General features: G+C 51.5%; 1 protein-coding gene across 1 annotated transcript in view; it reads left to right on the top strand.

Moving 5' to 3' along the window:
* LOC309568289 (olfactory receptor 5V1-like) overlaps nt 1-18,332 on the top strand; it is a gene marked incomplete at both ends in the record, with an annotated part of 71,567 nt that continues 53,235 nt past the window's right edge. Inside the window, one exon of the mRNA XM_082273957.1 lies at nt 1-210. Within this exon, the coding sequence (XP_082130083.1) occupies nt 1-210 (210 nt within the window). The remainder of the gene's footprint in view (nt 211-18,332) is intronic.

Here is an 18,332-nt window from a genome sequence, read left to right as displayed (position 1 = left end):
ATGGCCAGACAATACGTCTCTGAATTGTATCAACTATTGGGTGCTGCGTCCTCCGATTCCACTCCCATGTGTACTTGGCTGTGGGAGCGGGTCCTGGGAATGCAGTTTACTGAAGCCCAGCTCTCTTGTCTCTACCAGCTGACTCACTCGAGCTCAGCGGATTCTAAGATGCAGGAAACCAATTACAAGCTCCTGACACGCTGGTACCGGGTACCAGCAGACCTGGCCCGCATCTATCCCTCGGCCTCCTCTGCATGTTGGCGCAACTGTGGTGGGGTCGGTACCCTGCTTCATTTGTGGTGGGACTGCCCGCTGATCGCCCCTTTTTGTCAAGATATCCGAGAACAAGCCAAAAATATCCTTGACTTGGATGTGCCTTTTAGCCCCCTCCACTTTCTCCTGCACGTGCCCTGCATGCCACTCAGCCGCTATCGACGTAGCCTACTACCTCATCTCCTTAATGCTACAAGGAGATTGATCCCGATTTATTGGAAGGGCCGCAGGTCCCTGGCAGGACGGAGTGGCGGCAGATGGTGGACAATATCAAAGATGCGGAGGACTGGGTCGCTAGATGTAGAGGGACCAGGGAGCGTAACGATGAGAGGTGGAGACCGTGGACTGATCACTTTGACGATCTGGCTGCGGTCCCTCGAGCCTTGACCATGCCCTGCTGGTGCTGGCGGACCCGTCCCTTGCAGCCCTCCTTCCCCGGCCTGACCCTTGAACCCCTTTCCTGTGTGTTGTCCTTGCATATAGGTGGACGGAGTGACCCCGCAGAGGCGAGGAGCTGACGGAGCCCCGGATCTCAGCAGGTACAACCTTCTTTTTCCCCCTTTCTCCTTCCCCCACCCGGTCTCCCCACTGCCCCCTCTCTCTTCCTCTCTGCTCCTTCTTGTTTCTTCCCCTTGGTACCCCCCTTCATTGGCCTTTTTAACTTGATTTACCTGCATGCATGCTCCCAGGCCTACCTCGAGTGGGCTACGCTGTGAATGTACTGGGAGGCCTGCTGGCGTTAGTCGTGTTAATTTTTTCCTCTTCCTGGGCGCCTCCGTGTGTGGAGCTGGCTGGAGGGTAGCGCGGCTCTTTCGTGTGTGTCCCCCTCTGTTTCTGGGTGCTCCCCCCCCCCTCGTTTGTGGTGGCCGGGGTCGCCTGGGGGATGCTGCTTGGGGATGCTGTACTGGGGAGGTCTGATGGAGGCTGTTGCCCCCCTCCCCCTGCGGTGGGCCCCGACCTGGAGCCCCCTTGAGCGATGTTGACATCCTGTGGGACTCGCGGCATTCGGAGCTGCCTGGAGCGCGCAATACCCGGCAGGCCACCCTTGAATGCTGGTATATTGCACTATTATATGTTGATATATGTCGCTCCTTTCTTACTGTTATATGTACCACGATGCACTTCTATGCCCCCAGGAGTATGGCACTGTTTGGCCGTTACTCCTCCCCTGCACTTTTGTTGTTCTTGTCAATTTTCTTGTGTTCCTGTTAACTAAATAAAGATTCTTAAAAAAGAAAAAAAGAAGCCATGCCATTGGGCATGGAGGAGGAGACGCAGAAGTCAGGGAAGAAGCCGAAGCTGCCACCGCCGCCTGTTTCTGCATCCAGGCACGGTGAGTGAGCGGGGGGTCCTGCCTGTCCATCCTAGCTGTCGTCCTGTCTGTCCTCTCCTGTCTCGCTGTAGTCCGGGGGTGGGGGTGTTGTGCGGCCTGGTGTTGTCCAGGGGGGGGGGGTATGGCGGCGGTCGGTCTGCCCCCCCCCCCCCTCCGGCCCATGGAGCACCAGCCGCCACTGATAGTGGATATAGTCTGGCGTTGTGAGGAAATGGTATCAGCAAGCCCAAATTTGAGTGTGTTCAAGTTGAGTTTCTTTTACTTGGTGGATCAGATTTTCCATCTCGGCTATACGTTCAACTCACTGGAGCCAGTCCTTAATGGTAGGGGGGTTCGGTGACCGCCAACATGAGGGGATGCATTGTTTGGCCGCATTGACCATGTGCATGGCGCCTGAGCGAAAGTATGTTTTTGTAGGTAAGGGTCCTTTCACACGGGGCAGACCTTTTTTTGATCCGCTCCGGCACTTTTTTTTTTTTTTCAACGGACACAGATGACACTTGTGTCATCCAGTCCGTATGTCCGTTTATCATCCCATCTGTTTGTGGATGATAAACGGAGATAATGTATGTCAATGGGATTGCGGATGTCAGCGGATGACACCGCTGACATCCATTTTTGCGTCCGTTCCGTTTTTTAAGCGGAAGAAAAAATAGAGTTCTCTTCCGTTCCAAAAAAACAGAACTGATCGGAAAGGACCCAAATCAGTTGTCAGCGGATGGTCATCCGGTGACATCCGCAATCCCATTGACATCCCATGCATTATGTCCGTTTTTCATCGGATGGGACGCCCGTGTGAAAGGGACCCTAAGGAGTAAGTTGTTACCCGGGCGATGATTTTATGCACATACTCCCAGAATGTTTGTAGAGTGGGGCAGGACCAAAAGATATGCGTAATGTTCCCTCCTGGGTGCTGACACCTCCAGCATGCTGGTGATGAATTGGGGTAGAACTTGCGTAATAAGGTGGGGGTTCTGTACCATTGCCTGGCTATTTTAAAGGCATTTTCTTGTGCTGATACATTTACCATGCCCCTGTATATGAATGTGTAGATCGTGTCCCACTCCTTTTCCGTTAGAGCCAGGTTGAGGTCCCGTTCCCATTTAATGTAGGATTAAAGAGTTTTTAATTCTAAATGTGTGAATAATAAAGTGTAGATAGTAGAGAGGATGTTTCTTTGTGGATCCTGTTTGCTACATCAGATCACATAATTTTACAATGACTTTAACCAAGGTTTATTATTGGCATTACATAATGTGATATCGCTGACTCCTGAGCTTACAGAGGGAGAGGAAAAGAGAAGACAGGGGACACAAAAACTTTTTTTTTTATATTTTATTGTTTTGCTCCAGGTTTTTTTTAAAACATAGAGAGGGGTAAATGACACAGCACAAGGACTGTGCGGTCTGTCATGCTTTAAAGGATCAGGATATAGATAGATATATATATATATATATATTTTTTAGGGTTACAACCACTTTAGGATTGTCCTTGTACATACCATAAATAAATAAGACATCCCCTGAAAATAAACCCTATTGTGTTTTTGTAGCCAAAATTAATATAAGACCCGGTCTTATTTTAGGGGAAACACGGTAATTGCTGTCCTCCTTTTTGTGTCGCAGGTGCTATTCCTTCTGCGTCAGCAGTGGGGGTTATTTTGTGGTGCAGCAGTACTAATTTTTTTTAGGGCATAATTACTGTCCCCCCTTTTGTGTCGCAGGTGCCATTCCTTCTGCATCAGCAGTGGGGGGGTTGTGGTGCAGCAGTACAAATTTTTTTTTAGGGCACAATTACTGTCCCCCCTTTTGTGTCGCAGGTGCCATTCCTTCTGCATCAGCAGTGAGTTTTTTTTTGTGGCGCAGCAGCGCTAACTTTATTTAGGGCATAATCGCTGTCCTCCATTTTTTTTGTCGCAGGTGCTACTCCTTCTGTGTAAGCAGTGTTTTTTTTTTTTTTTTTTTTTTTTTTTTTTTTTGTGTGTTGCAGCAGCACTAATTTTATTTAGGGCATAATTGCTGTCTTCCCCTTTGTGTCGCAGGGGCTATTCCTTCTGCGTCAGCAGTGTTTTTTTTTTGTGGCGCAGTAGCATTCATTTTATTTAGGGCATAATTGCTGTCCCCCCTTTTGCATCGTAGGTGCTATTCCTTCTGCATCAACAGGGGTTTTCTTTATTTGGCTTTATTAAAATTTTCTTTATTAAAAAAACTATATAATAAAATGCTTTATAGTGCACCAAGTACAAAAATATTGCACCCAAGCACCATATTCCCTTCCCACACTCTGTAATAAAAAGTAACCCCCCCCCCCCCCAAAAAAAATAAAAAACTATAATAAAACGGTTTATAGTGCACCAAGCACAAAAGTATTGCACCCAGGCATCATATTTCCATCCCACATTCTATAATAAAAAGTTGTAAAAACCCCTCCAAAAATCACCATCATGTTCAAAAGGCCAACAAGGAGAGGCAGACGCTCACAGGCCATTAAAAGAGGGCAAGCAGCCTCTGTGTCCACAGTGAAAAGTGGTGGCCACGGACATGGTGCATCCTCTGCAGGTGGGGTACGTTTGTCCTTTTTTTCCGGTGCTGGCCGTGTTATTGAGCCTCAACATGCAGAAGAGTTGGTGGAGTGGATAGCTAAGTTGTCCTCATCCTCCTCGTCCTCTGTCACAAAGGCTCATACTAGTTTGCCTTCCACCACAGCTGTCAAAGCGGCCTATTCCACAGGCTCCTTGTCCACAGCTCCTCCTTCTGTCGCCTCACCATCATGCATGGAGGAGTCACCTGAATTATTCGATCATAGTGTCAGTTACATGATGCTGGAGGATGCGCAGCAATTTGAATGCTCCAATGTTGGTTCCCAGGTTGAGGAAGGGAATAACGTGAGCCTAGAGAGAGGGGGTGACAATGACAGGCAAGAAACTAGCAGTCATGTTCCCCCAGCTGCAGCATACTGCCAAGTTTGCTCCAGTGATGAGGAGGAAGGGGATGATGAGGTCACTAATCATACTTGGGTGCTTGAGAGAATAGAGGAGGAAAGTGTGGAGAAGGAGGAGGAGGAGGCGGAACAACTCCAACGAGGCAGGATGTCCTCCAGGGGCCGGCATAAGGGCAGCCACCCTTTTGCATCACACTACAGAGCTCCACAGGTGCAGGGTGCTGCTAACTCCCGCTGACTTCCAAAAGTTCATTAGTGTGGGCTTTTTTCAACACATGTGCAGCAGACCGCAGCGTTGCTGTTTGCAATCTCTGTCTGAAGCAGATCAAGTGTGGCCAGAACACCAGCCGCTTGGGCACCACATGCTTGGCAAGACATATGACGACCTGCCATGCAGTCCGTTGGCAACAGCACCTGACAGACCCACATCATAAAAAAAATGCAGATTTCTCCTTGCTCCTCATCTGGGATCTCTACCCCTACTATACCTCAAGTCCTTTTAAAAACCTGAACTGAGAGGGATGATGGTATAGCAATGGGTGCCACAGGTACTTGCACCCAATCTACTAGCAGTACACCACCTGTTGATTTGACCAGCAGGCAAACTTCGCTACCCCAGTTTCTGAACCCTTATATCCACATGCTCAGTGTCTAAATGCTAGCTTGGCCAAATTGCTAACAATACAACTGCTGCCTTTTCATCTGGTAGACTCTGCCCCCTTTGCTGAATTTGTGGAATGTGCTGTACCCCAGTGGCAGGTTCCAAAAATAAATTTCTTTGCACGTAAGGCCATTCCAGCTCTATACCGTCATGTGGAAGGCAATGTTTTGGCCTCGTTGGACAGAGCGGTCAGCAGAAAGGTTCACATTACCGCTGACTCTTGGTCCAGCAGGCATGGTCATGGACGTTACATTTCCTTCATGGTGCACTGGGTAACTCTGCTGGCAGCTGGGAAGGATGCAGGACATAGTTCAGTGCTGGAGCTTGTTCCACCACCTCACCTCCAAAAAGCTAGTGGTGATTCTGCCACATCTGTCTGCTCTTCTTCTTCCTCTATGGCCTCTTCTGCTGAATTGTCCTCTGAACCAGCAGTGCTCCCTAAGCGTTCAAGGGGCTACGCAAGCAGTCAGGCTAAAAGATGTCATGCAATGCTTCAGTTGGTCTGTCTAGGGGACAGGAGCCACACCTGGGCAGAGATTATGTCAGCTGTGCAGGGACAGGCTGAGAGGTGGTTGATGCCACGGCAGCTTGAGTCAGGAATGGTTGTATGCGACAATGGCACCAACCTTCTCTCTCCCTCCGACAGGGACAGTTGACACATGTTCCATGCTTGGCACATGTCCTGAATTTGATGGTGCAGCGTTTCTTGAACAGGTACCCGGGCTTACAAGATCTTCTGAGGCAGGCCAGAAAAGTCTGTGGCCATTTCCGGCGGTCATACAATGCCAGTTCCCGGCTGGCTGATATTCAACGGGAATTCAACCTGTCCACCAACCGCCTCATTTGTGACATGCCCACCAGGTGGAACTCAACATTGACAATGCTACAGCGGCAGCACATTCAACAGAGGGCCATCAATGAGTACCTGTGTGAATATGGCACAAGGACAGGCTCAGGGGAGCTTGGCTTTTTGCCATGCCAGTGGCTGCTGATAAAGGATGCATGCAATGTCCTGTCATCATTTGAGTAGGCCATAAGGATGGTGAGCCAGGACGATGCATGCATTAGTGATGCTGTCCCTCTAGTCTTCCTGCTAGAGCACACGCTTCATGGAATCATGGACAGGGCATTTGAGGCAGAACAGCGGGAGGAAGAGGAGGACTTCCTTTCCTCGCAAGGCCCCCTTTATGCAGATACCATTCCTGCTGGGCCACAAAACACACAGGAGGAGGAGGAGGATAGTGGCAGCATCGATGTGGAGGATAACACACAGCAGAAGGGATGGTTTTCATTCCCCAGAAACCCCAGGAGTTGTACGTGGCTGGGGAGAGGTTGTTTCTGACAATGTCATCCTATTGCTATATGACCCAGAGGACTCAGAATCTCATGCCTCCTCAAACTTACGCTACATGGGCTCATTGATGCTGCAAAGCCTGCGAAAGGTTCAGAGGATTTGTTGTATCAAGGAGAGGGATTATAACTCATTGGCAACCCTTCTTGATCCACATTAAAACATCTTGAGGACGTCTTGAAGAAAAATTTGTGTAAGAGTCCTTTCACACGGGCGGTCCGTATGTCCGTTTTTCATCCCATCCAATTGCAAATGCATGTCAATGGGATTGCGGATGTCAGTGGATGACCATCCGCTGACATCTGATTTCCGTCCTTTCCGAATCAGTTCTGTTTTTTGGTACAGAAGAGAACCCTATTTTTCTTCCGTTTAAAAAAATGGAACGGACGCAAAAACGGATGTCAGCGGTGTTATCCACTGACATCCGCAATCCCATTGACAGACATTATCTCCGTTTATCATCCGCAAACGAATGGGATGATAAACGGACATACGGACCGGATGACACAAGTGTCATCCGTGTCCGTAAAGAAAAAAAAAGTGCCGGAGCGGATCAAAAAACGGTCCGCCCCGTGTGAAAGGACCCTAACACCTTTCTAGACACTGGGAGGTTACCATGTCCTGGACAACGTGTTTCTGAGGCTTTGTTCGGTCAAAGGAGGAGCGGTGGAGAAGGTGTCCGGCTGACCGATGCCTTTGAACAATTCTTTAATCCTCAGCACCCAGGGCTGTTAGGTTTAAGCAACCATCAGCAGCATCTGAAGCATATGGTGCAGGATTATCTAGGGGCAAGAGCAGACTTGGAGACCTTTCCAACTGAGCATCCACTGGGTTACAGGGTCTTGAGGATGGATCACTGGCCAGAACTTGCTCAATATACAATTAAGCTACTGGCCTGTTCTGCATCCAGCATGCTTTCCAAATAGACTTTCAGTGCTGCTGGAGGTTTTGTGACAGATAAAAGAGTGCGTCTGTCCACAGACTCTCTTGACCGGCTGACATTGATCAAAATGACTCAGTCCTGGATCAACAGCAGGCATTAAGCCCCTGATGCTGATGTAACTGATTGCATTTGCTAGGGATCTGGGATCCCTTGAAGACTACCTATGTTGCCTATCCTATTCCTGAATCTTGATTATGCTAGCTTCCAACAATGTTTTTGGTTTACGGCACCACCAACACCCAAGGCCCAATTTTTCTGCACCTGGGCATGTAATTAAAATTTTTGTTTCTAATTTTTAACAGCAGGGCCCGTTCCTGTGCCCAGCAAGAGTAACTGTGAGGGGTTACAGTGTTCAGGCACCAGCAACACCTAAGGCCCAATTTTTCTGCACCTGTATCACAGGTGCATGTAATTTCACAAATAAAGTTGCTGCCCTTTATTTCCCACAAATAGAGCTTTCTTTTGGTGGTATTTGATCACTCGTGAGATTTTTTGCGCTATAAACAAGAAAAAGAGCGACAATTCTGAAAAATATATATATTTTGTACTTTCTGCTATAAAACATTCCCAATAAAAAAAAAAATTACAAATCTAATTTTTTTCACCATTTTAGGCCAATATGTATTCTGCTACATATTTTTGGTAAAATAAATCCCAATAAGTGTATATTTATTGGTCTGCGCAAATGTTCGCATCTACAAACTAGGGGAAAGATTTTTATTTTATTTTTTACTAGTAATGGCGGCGATCAGCAATTTTTAGTGAGACTGCGACATTGCGGCGGACATATCGGAGCCCTAACTGACATTTTTGACACTTTTGGGGGGACCAGTGACATTACTACAGTAATCAGTGCTAAAAATATGCAGTGACCGTACTGACACTGGCAGGGAAGGGGTTAACACCTGGGGCGATCATAGTTAAATGTGTCCCTAGGGGGTGCTTTCTAACTGTGTGGGGGTGGGCTTGCTGAATGAACACAGAGACCTGTGTTCCTAAATAAGAGGAACACAAGATACTTGTGTTCATTACTGACAGAACAGCGGTCTGCCGTGTTTACAACAGCCATTCTGTCTCCACAGGGAACGATCGCGGTTGCCCGGTGGCAATCGCAGCCACCGGACCCACTGATTGGCTCCCCCTGTTGCCAATCGGCGCATCGGCACACCCCCACTAGCGGTCCTGCCAAATGACGCACAGTTACGTCCTATCGTGGGACAGAGCCGACTTGCCACAGTACATGTACTGCTGGCGGTTGGCAAGTGGCTAATGCATAGAATGTATTAAGGTTTGAAGCACTGCCCCCTAGAGGACTGCTGAGAATTACACTTTCTGGATTCCCCTGGGTTACCCTTAGCAACTGATAGCAGACAAACAGCATCGAAAGTCCTTGGCTCAGTTAATAATCAATCCAGGGGATGTTGGTTTTTGTGTTTTTATTTAGAACTGGGATAGGAGAAGAGATGAGTGGGATATTCCGACTATGAACTATGCACAATCTTGAGATCAACTAGCTGTATGTCACGAACCGGCAGGACTGGTAGTGGATCCTCTGGACCAGAGAGGCGATGGCACGGGTTGTACTAGAGGACCGGTTCTAAGCAGTTACTGGTCTTCACCAGAGCCCGCCGCAAGGCGGGATGGATTTGCTGCGGCGGTAACTACCAGGTCGTGTCCCCTAGTAACAACTCGACCCCTCTGGCAGCTGATATGGCGTGGTACACAGGGAGTAGGCAAGAGCGTAGTCGGACGTAGCAGACGTTAGGGCAGGCGGCAAAGGTTCAAAAGCGAGTAGTCGGTAGCAACGGGTTCGGCAACAGGCAAAGCAAACAAACACAGCAGGGAACGCTTTCTCAAAGGCACAAGGCACAAAGATCCGGCAGGAAGCTGTGGGAGGAGAAGGTATTTATGGGTAGTGCACAGGTGAAGCCTAATTAAGTCAGCACTACCTCTCACAAACCTTAACCCTTAATAACCACTTTAGGCCAGGCACCAATCACTGGTGCACTGGCCCTTTGAATCTAAGAGTCCCGGCGCGCGCGCGCCCTAGAGAGCAGGGACGCACACGCCGAGACGCTGGAGTGCTGCCTGGAGGCATACGCTGTGAGCGCTCCGAGGCCAGCAGGAGGTCCGGAGCGCTCAGCGTAACAGTACCCCCCCCCCCTTTGGTCTCCCTCTCCTTTTGGTACCGAGGAACTTGAGGATGAGACTGCGGTCCAGGATGTTCTCCTCCGGCTCCCATGACCTCTCCTCAGGACCGCAGCCTTCCCAGTCGACCAAAAAAAATTTTTTCCCCCGGGAGATCTTGGTCGCCAAGATCTCCTTGACAGAGAATATATCGGAGGTACCGGCGACAGGGGTGGGAGAAACAAGCTTGGGAGAAAAACGGTTAAAGACAGCAGGTTTAAGAAGGGAAACATGGAAGGAGTTATGGATTCGGAGGGAGGGAGGAAGATGGAGCTGATAAGAAACTTGATTGATACGACTCTTGATTTTATAGGGTCCCAAGAAATGAGGGCCCAACTTGTAACTTGGGACCCTAAATCGGATGTACCTAGAGGAGAGCCACACCTTGTCACCCGGGCGAAATTCCGGAGGAGATCTGCGTCTCTTATCAGCTTGAACCTTCATACGGGCGGAAGCCTTGAGGAGAGCAGCGTGGGTTTCTCGCCAGATGGAGGAAAAGTCCTGTACAAGACTGTCAACGGCAGGTACAGAAGAAGGAGTGGGAGACTGTGGCAGAGGTGGAAGAGGATGACGGCCAAAAACTACAAAGAAAGGAGACTTGTTAGAAGCAGAGGATTGTTTGTAGTTGTAGGAGAACTCCGCCCAGGGAAGTAGATCAGCCCAGTCGTCATGGCGTGAGGACACAAAGTGACGCAGATAGTCACCCAAAATTTGGTTCACCCGTTCTACTTGGCCGTTAGACTGAGGATGGTAAGAAGAAGAGAAGTCCAATTTGATCCCGAGCTGAGCACATAGAGCCCTCCAGAATTTGGAGACGAATTGTACCCCACGATCCGAGACAATATGTTTGGGAAGGCCATGGAGACGGAAGATGTGCTGGAAAAATTGTTTGGCCAACATGGGTGCAGAGGGTAGACTGGGCAGGGGTACAAAGTGAGCCATCTTGGAGAAGCGATCCACCACGACCCAAATAACGGACTTGCCATGGGAGGAGGGAAGATCTGTAATAAAGTCCATAGCGATGTGAGACCAGGGAACTTCAGGAACAGGTAAAGGCAAGAGGAGACCCGTTGGTTTCTGGCGAGGCGCTTTATCCCGGGCGCAAATCATACAGGCCTGGATGAAGTCCGAGACATCTTTCTCCAAAGAAGGCCACCAGTACCTTTGGGAGATTAGTTGGAGAGATTTTAGCACCCCCGGATGACCGGCAAAATGGGAGGCGTGGCCCCACTTGAGAATTCGCAACCGCTGACGTGGAGGTACGTAGGATTTGCCAGGAGGAAGAAGGCGCAGGTCCACGGGAGCGACTGTAATAAGGCGTTCTGGAGGGATAATATATTGAGGTGTTAACTCGTCGCCCACCACATCAGAGGAGCGAGACAGAGCATCTGCCCTAATGTTCTTACAAGCCGGACGGAAATGGATCTCAAAATTAAAGCGGGCGAAGAACAGAGACCAACGGGCCTGACGGGGATTTAGTCTCTGAGCAGACTGGAGATAAGCCAGGTTCTTGTGGTCTGTGAAGATGTACACAGGATGTGTGGCGCCCTCGAGTAAATGTCTCCATTCCTCCAGTGCCAATTTAATAGCAAGCAGTTCTCTGTCCCCAATGGAGTAATTTCTCTCTGCGGGAGAGAATGTCTTTGAAAAGAAGCCACAAGTTGAAGTCTTGCCCCTGGAGGACTTCTGGGTGAGGACAGCTCCGGCTCCCACCGAGGAGGCATCCACTTCAAGAGAGAAAGGTTTGGTGGAATCTGGTCTAGAGAGAACGGGTGCAGAGGCAAAGGCGGATTTCAGGGACTGGAAGGCTTCCTCGGCTTGGGAAGGCCAGGATTTGGGGTTAGCTCGTTTTCTTGTGAGAGCCACGATAGGAGCTACCAGAGTGGAATAGTGAGGGATGAATTGCCTGTAGTAGTTCGCAAAGCCCAGAAATCTTTGTATGGCTCGGAGACCAGAGGGACGTGGCCAATCCAGAACCGCAGAGAGCTTGGCTGGGTCCATTTGAAGTCCTTGGGCTGAGATAATGTATCCCAGGAAAGGCAGGGAGGTCCGTTCAAAAATACATTTTTCAAGTTTAGCGTACAGGCGATTCCTCCTAAGACGAGTAAGGACTTGTCGCACATGGGCTCGGTGTTGGTCCAAATTGGAGGAGAAGATGAGGATATCATCCAGGTATACGACCACGCAGGTGTAAAGTAAGTCCCTGAAAATATCATTGACAAATTCCTGGAAGACAGCAGGTGCGTTGCAGAGGCCGAAGGGCATCACCAAATACTCAAAATGGCCGTCCCTTGTGTTAAAGGCGGTCTTCCATTCGTCTCCCTCACGGATACGGATCAGATTATAGGCCCCCCGAAGGTCCAATTTAGTGAAGATCTTTGCCCCTCGGAGACGATCAAATAACTCAGAGATTAAAGGCAGAGGGTAACGGTTCTTGATGGTAATTTTATTAAGACCTCTGTAGTCAATGCAGGGGCGGAGGGAGCCGTCTTTTTTTGTCACGAAGAAAAAACCGGCCCCAGCAGGAGAAGAAGATTTTTTTATGAATCCTCTCTGTATGTTCTCACGTATATAGTCAGACATGGCAAGAGTCTCAGGAGGTGAGAGAGGATAAATTCTGCCCCGAGGTGGAGTAGAACCGGGTATCAGGTCGATCGGGCAATCATAGGGTCGGTGAGGAGGAAGAACCTCAGCTTGTTTCTTGCAGAAGACATCTGCAAAGGAATGGTATGGCTTGGGCAGCCCTGGAGGCGGAGAAACTTGCGGGTCCTGTTTGACCAGAGCAGGCTTGAGACAGCGGTCAGAACAGGAGGAACCCCAACGCAGGATCTCACCGGTGGACCAATTCAGGACAGGACTATGACGTTGAAGCCACGGCAGACCCAGGAGGAGTTCGGAGGAACAGAAGGGAAGGACAAAGAACTCTAAAGTCTCGGTATGAAATATTCCGATGTCCATCTGCAGAGGCTGGGTACGGAACTGCACGGTGGCAGAGAGTCTCTCACCGTTAACAGTAGAGATGAAAAACGGCTTGGGTAGACGGATTACTGGAATACGGTACTTGTCAACCAAGGAGGCGTGAATGAAGTTGCCTGCTGAACCGGAATCCAAGAAGGCGGTTGCGGAGAAAGAGGACTTGGAAGAGATGATCAACTGCACAGGTATGATGAGACGGGGAGAGGAAGAATCCACACCTAGCAACGCCTCTCCCACGTTTACTAGGTGCGAGCGTTTCCCGAACGCGGTGGACGGAGAGGACAATCTCTAAGGAAGTGCTCAGTACTGGCACAGTACAGACACAGGTTCTCGTCTCTGCGGCGGCTTCGTTCTTGCGGAGTCAGGCGTGACCGATCCACCTGCATGGCCTCCATGGCGGGAGGCCCAGTAGCGGGTTGAGGTGGACGCAGAAAAACGGGAGCCAGACGAGGGTAACGTCTAGGACGAGCTTTTTCCTTTTCAAGGAGGAGTTCCTCTTGTCTTTCGGCGAAACGCTTGTCTATCCTAGTGGCCAGCAAGATGAGGTCACTAAGAGTGGAAGGAAGCTCACGTGCAGCCAGGACGTCCTTTATCTCGCTGTTAAGTCCCTTCTTGAAGGTGGCGCAAAGGGCTTCATTGTTCCAGTTCAGCTCAGAGGCCAGGGTGCGGAACTGAATGGCATAGTCACCCACGGAAGAATCTCCTTGGGTCAAGTTTAGTAAGGCAGTCTCTGCGGAGGTAACCCGGGCAGGCTCCTCAAAAACATTCCGGAACTCTAGGCAGAAGCTCTGGACGGAAGCGGTGGCAGGATCTGCGCGGTCCCATAGTGGTGTAGCCCAGGCCAGGGCCTTCCCGGACAGTAAACTGAGAATAAAGGCTACCTTGGCTCGCTCAGAAGGAAACTGGTCAGACAGTAGCTCGAGGTGGAGAGAGCACTGCGACAGGAACCCACGGCACTGCTTTGGATCTCCGTCATATTTGTCTGGTAGGGACAAACGGATTCTGGAACCGGTGGCAACTGCAGGCGGAGGTGCTGGCTGTTGCTGAGAAGGCAGGAGCTGCTGCAACATAGCGGTCAACTGGGCCAGCTGTTGACCCTGCTGGGCCACAATGGTGGTGAGGTCCGCTAGGCTTGGCAGGGGAACATCAGCGGGATCCATGGCCGGATCTTACTGTCACGAACCGGCAGGACTGGTAGTGGATCCTCTGGACCAGAGAGGCGATGGCACGGGTTGTACTAGAGGACCGGTTCTAAGCAGTTACTGGTCTTCACCAGAGCCCGCCGCAAGGCGGGATGGATTTGCTGCGGCGGTAACTACCAGGTCGTGTCCCCTAGTAACAACTCGACCCCTCTGGCAGCTGATATGGCGTGGTACACAGGGAGTAGGCAAGAGCGTAGTCGGACGTAGCAGAGGTTAGGGCAGGCGGCAAAGGTTCAAAAGCGAGTAGTCGGTAGCAACGGGTTCGGCAACAGGCAAAGCAAACAAACACAGCAGGGAACGCTTTCTCAAAGGCACAAGGCACAAAGATCCGGCAGGAAGCTGTGGGAGGAGAAGGTATTTATGGGTAGTGCACAGGTGAAGCCTAATTAAGTCAGCACTACCTCTCACAAACCTTAACCCTTAATAACCACTTTAGGCCAGGCACCAATCACTGGTGCACTGGCCCTTTGAATCTAAGAGTCCCGGCGCGCGCGCGCCCTAGAGAGCAGGGACGCACACGCCGAGACGCTGGAGTGCTGCCTGGAGGCATACGCTGTGAGCGCTCCGAGGCCAGCAGGAGGCCCGGAGCGCTCAGCGTAACACTGTAGTGTACTGTTTCACCTTGCCACTGAAGTGAAGATAGTTTAAAAGGTTCCTGTTTTAGTCATTCTCTTCAGGTTTCACTGCCTGTGTGTGCTGCAGTGACGTAGCGGGGGGGGGGGGCGCATCCCGCGACCCCGCCAGTGTCACTACGCGGCCGGTTTAGGTTTTTTTTTTAATGGAACACCGGGCCGACCGTGCTCCTGAGACGACTTAAATTTAAAAATGGCGCCGCCCAGCGCCAACATTTCACCGCGCATGCGCCGCGGAATAGCCGAACGTATACGAGCTTTCCCGAGCGGCGGCGGCGCATGCGTAATGATGTGTTGCCGCTGGGCGGCGCCATTTTTAAATCTATGGTGCTCAGGAACAGGTAAGTGTGAGACTCCTCCACAGCCGCACTACCTGCCATTATGCGGGGCTACGGGCATACTACAAGAGATGCAGTGCTGCGGGAATGGTAGACCTGTATCATCCCCGCAGCACTGCATCTCCTGTAGTATGCCCACAGCCCTGCATTCTCCTGTAAAATGCCAGAGAGCCCTGCATTCTCCTGTACCATGCCCACAGCCCTGCATTCTCCTGTACAATGCCCGCAGCCCTGCATTCCCCTATACAATGCCCGCAGCCCTGCATTCTCCTGTACCATGCCCGCAGCCCTGCATTCTCCTGTACCATGCCCGCAGCCCTGCATTCTCCTGTACATGTCCGCAGCCCTGCATTCTCCTGTTCCATGCCCGGAGCCCTGCATTCTCCCGTACCATGCCCGCAGCCCTGCATTCTCCCGTACCATGCCCGCAGCCCTGCATTCTCTTGTACTATGCCCGCAGCCCTGCATTCTCCTGTACCATTACCATGCCCACAGCCCTGCATTCTCCTGTACCATGCCCACATGGGGGGGGGTCAGTGTAGGTGTCAGTGTAGGAGGGGTCAGTGTAGTGAAGGTTTAGTGTAGTGGGGGGTCAGTGTAGGTGTCAGTGAAGGGGTCAGTGTAGGTGTCAATGAAGGGGGGGTCAGTGTAGGTGTCAGTGTAGGGGGGTCAGTGCAGGTGTCAGTGTAGGGGGGATCAGTGTAGGTGTCAGTGTAGGGGAGTCAGTGTAGGTGTCAGTGTAGGGGAGTCAGTGTAGGTGTCAATGTGGGGGGGGGGGGGTCAATGAAGGGGTCAGTGTAGCTGTTAATGTGGGGGGGGGATCAGTGAAGGGGGTCAGTAAAGGGGTCAATGTAGGGGGGTCAGTGTAGGGGAGGTCAGTGAAGATATCAGTGTAGGGGGTCAGTTTAGGTGTCAGTGTAGGGGGGGGGGCAGTCTAGGGGTCAGTGTAGGTGTCAGTGAAAAAGGGACAGGGAAAAAGGGTCAGTGAAGGGGGGCAAGTGTATGCGTCACTGTTGGGAGGTCAATGTAGGTGTCAGTGAAGAGGTCAGTGAAGGGGTCAGTGTAGGGGGGGGGGTCAGTGTAGGTGTTAGTGAATGGGGTTCAGTCTAGGGGGGTCAGTGAAGGGGGGTCAGTGAAGGACGGGCAGGGAAGAAGGGTCAGTGAAGGGGGCCAGTGTAGGTGTCATTGTAGGGGGCAGGGCCGGCCTTAGGTGTTCAGGCGCCCTGTGCGAGCTAATCCTGTGCCCCCCCCCCCCACGCGCATTTTCTTGCAACTTTTTTGCACTTTATTTGACTTTTCTTTTTTATGATCACTATTAATTTAGTCCCTCTTACATCAGAGCCCCCCCACAAAGAGCCCCCCTTACATCAGAGACCCCCACACAGAGCCCCCTTTACATCAGAGACCCCTTTACATTAGAGACCCCCCACACAGAGCCACCGGTCACATCAGAGACCCCCCACACAGAGACCCCCTCACAAAGCCCCCCTTACATCATAGACCCCCCACACAAAGCCCCCCTTACATCAGAGACCCCACACACAGAGCCCACTTACATCAGAGACCCCACACACAGAGCCCCCTTACATCAGAGACCCCCCACATAAAGCCCCCCTAACGTCAGAGACCCCCCACACAGAGGCCCCCTCACATCAGAGACCCCCTCACAAAGCCCCCTAAGATCAGAGACCCCCTACACACACACAAAGCCCCCCTCACATCAGAGACCCCCCACACAAAGCCCCCCTCACATTAGAGACCCCACACACAGAGCCCCCTTACATCAGAGACCCCCCCCACACATCAGAGACCCCCCACACAGAGCCCCCCTCATCTCAGGGACCCCCCACACAAAGCCCCCCTAACATCAGAGAACCCCCCACACAAAGCCCCCCTCACACAGAGCCCCCCCACACAAAGCCCCCCTCACATCAGAGACCCCACACACAGAGCCCCCCTCACATCAGAGAACCCCACACAAAGCCCCCCTAACATCAGAGACCCCCACACAAAGCCCCCCTCACATCAGAGACCCCAGAAACAAAGCCCCCCACATTAGAGACCCCCTCACAGCCCCCCTAAGATCAGCGACCCCCTACACACACACAAAGCCCCCTCACATCAGACCCCCCCCCACAGAGACCCCCACATCAGAGAGCCCCCTTTAAATCACAGACCCCCCACACAAAGCCCCCCCCACACAGAGCCCCCCACACATAGAGCCCCCCCCTTACATCACAGACCCCCCCCGTACATTTTTTGAATGACAGAGACCTCACTTACCTTACGTTGTCTGCAGCTTTTTTTTTCTTTAAACTTCCTGCCCACACATCCCCGGGAGTGTGGGCGGGCGGGAGGAGGAGAAGGGGCGGGGCGAGGAGGAGCTGACGATCTCTCCTCCCTCCCTGCACTGACGCCAGAGGAAAGATCGTTAGCTCCTCCTCGCCCCGCCCCTTCTTCTCCTCCTCCCGCCCGCCCACACTCCCGGGGATGTGTGGGCGGGAAGTCAGCGTGGAAGGATCGGAGGCTGAGCTGTGTGAGAGATACACAGCTCGCCTCACTGCAGCAATAGGTGACCGAGGCACGGCCGCACAGTGGGAGGTGAGTGGCGGCCGCGGCCTCTGTTAACCCTGTCCAGGCCGCGGTCGCCGCTCACCTCCTGCTGTGCGGCCTGAATTGCCTGATCCTCTGCGAGCTGTGATGGCCGCACGGCGCCCTTGTTGCCCATGGCGCCCTGTGCGGCCGCACAGCTTGCACACCCCAAAGGCCGGTCCTGGTAGGGGGTCCATGTAGGTGTCAGTGAAGGTGTCAGTGAAGGGGTCAGTGTAGGTGTCAGTGAAGGGGTCAGTGTGGGGGTGTAAGTGTAGGGGTCAGTGTAGGGGTCAGTGAAGGTGTCAGGAAGGTCAGTGTAGGAATCAGGAATGTCAGTGTAGGGGTCAGTGTAGGGGTTAGTGTAGTAATAAGGTAGGTCAGTGTAGTGATCAGGTCGGTTTGTGCAGGAATCAGCTATGTCTGTGTAGTGGTGAGGTAGGTATCAGTATAGTAATCAGGTAGGTTAGTGTAGGAATCAGGTAGGTCTCTGTAGTGGTCAGATAGGTCTCTGTAGGTGTCAGTATAGTGATCAGGTAGGTTAGTGCAGGAAACAGGTAGGTCAGTGTAGTGGTTAGTGTAGTTGTCAGGTAGGTCTGTGTAGTGGTCAGCTAGGTCTGTGTAGTGGTCAGGTAGGTTTGTGTAATTGTCAGTATAGTAATTAGGTAGGTCAGTGTAGTGATGAGGTTGGTCAGTGTAGTGGTCAGGTAGGTCTGTGTAGTGGTGAGGTAGGTCAGTGTAGGTGTCAGTATAGTAATCAGGTAGGTTAGTGTAGGAATCAGGTAGGTCTCTGTAGGTGTCAGTATAGTGATCAGGTAGGTTAGTGCAGGAAACAGGTAGGTCTGTTTAGTGGTCAGTGTAATTGTCAGGTAGGTTTGTTTAGTGGTTAAGTAGGTTTGTGTAGTGG

Source organism: Pelophylax lessonae, assembly GCF_965119305.1.
Source record: "Pelophylax lessonae genome assembly, chromosome: 12".
NCBI classification, from domain to species: Eukaryota; Metazoa; Chordata; class Amphibia; order Anura; family Ranidae; genus Pelophylax; species Pelophylax lessonae.
This window is presented reverse-complemented; position numbering and strand designations above follow the sequence as displayed.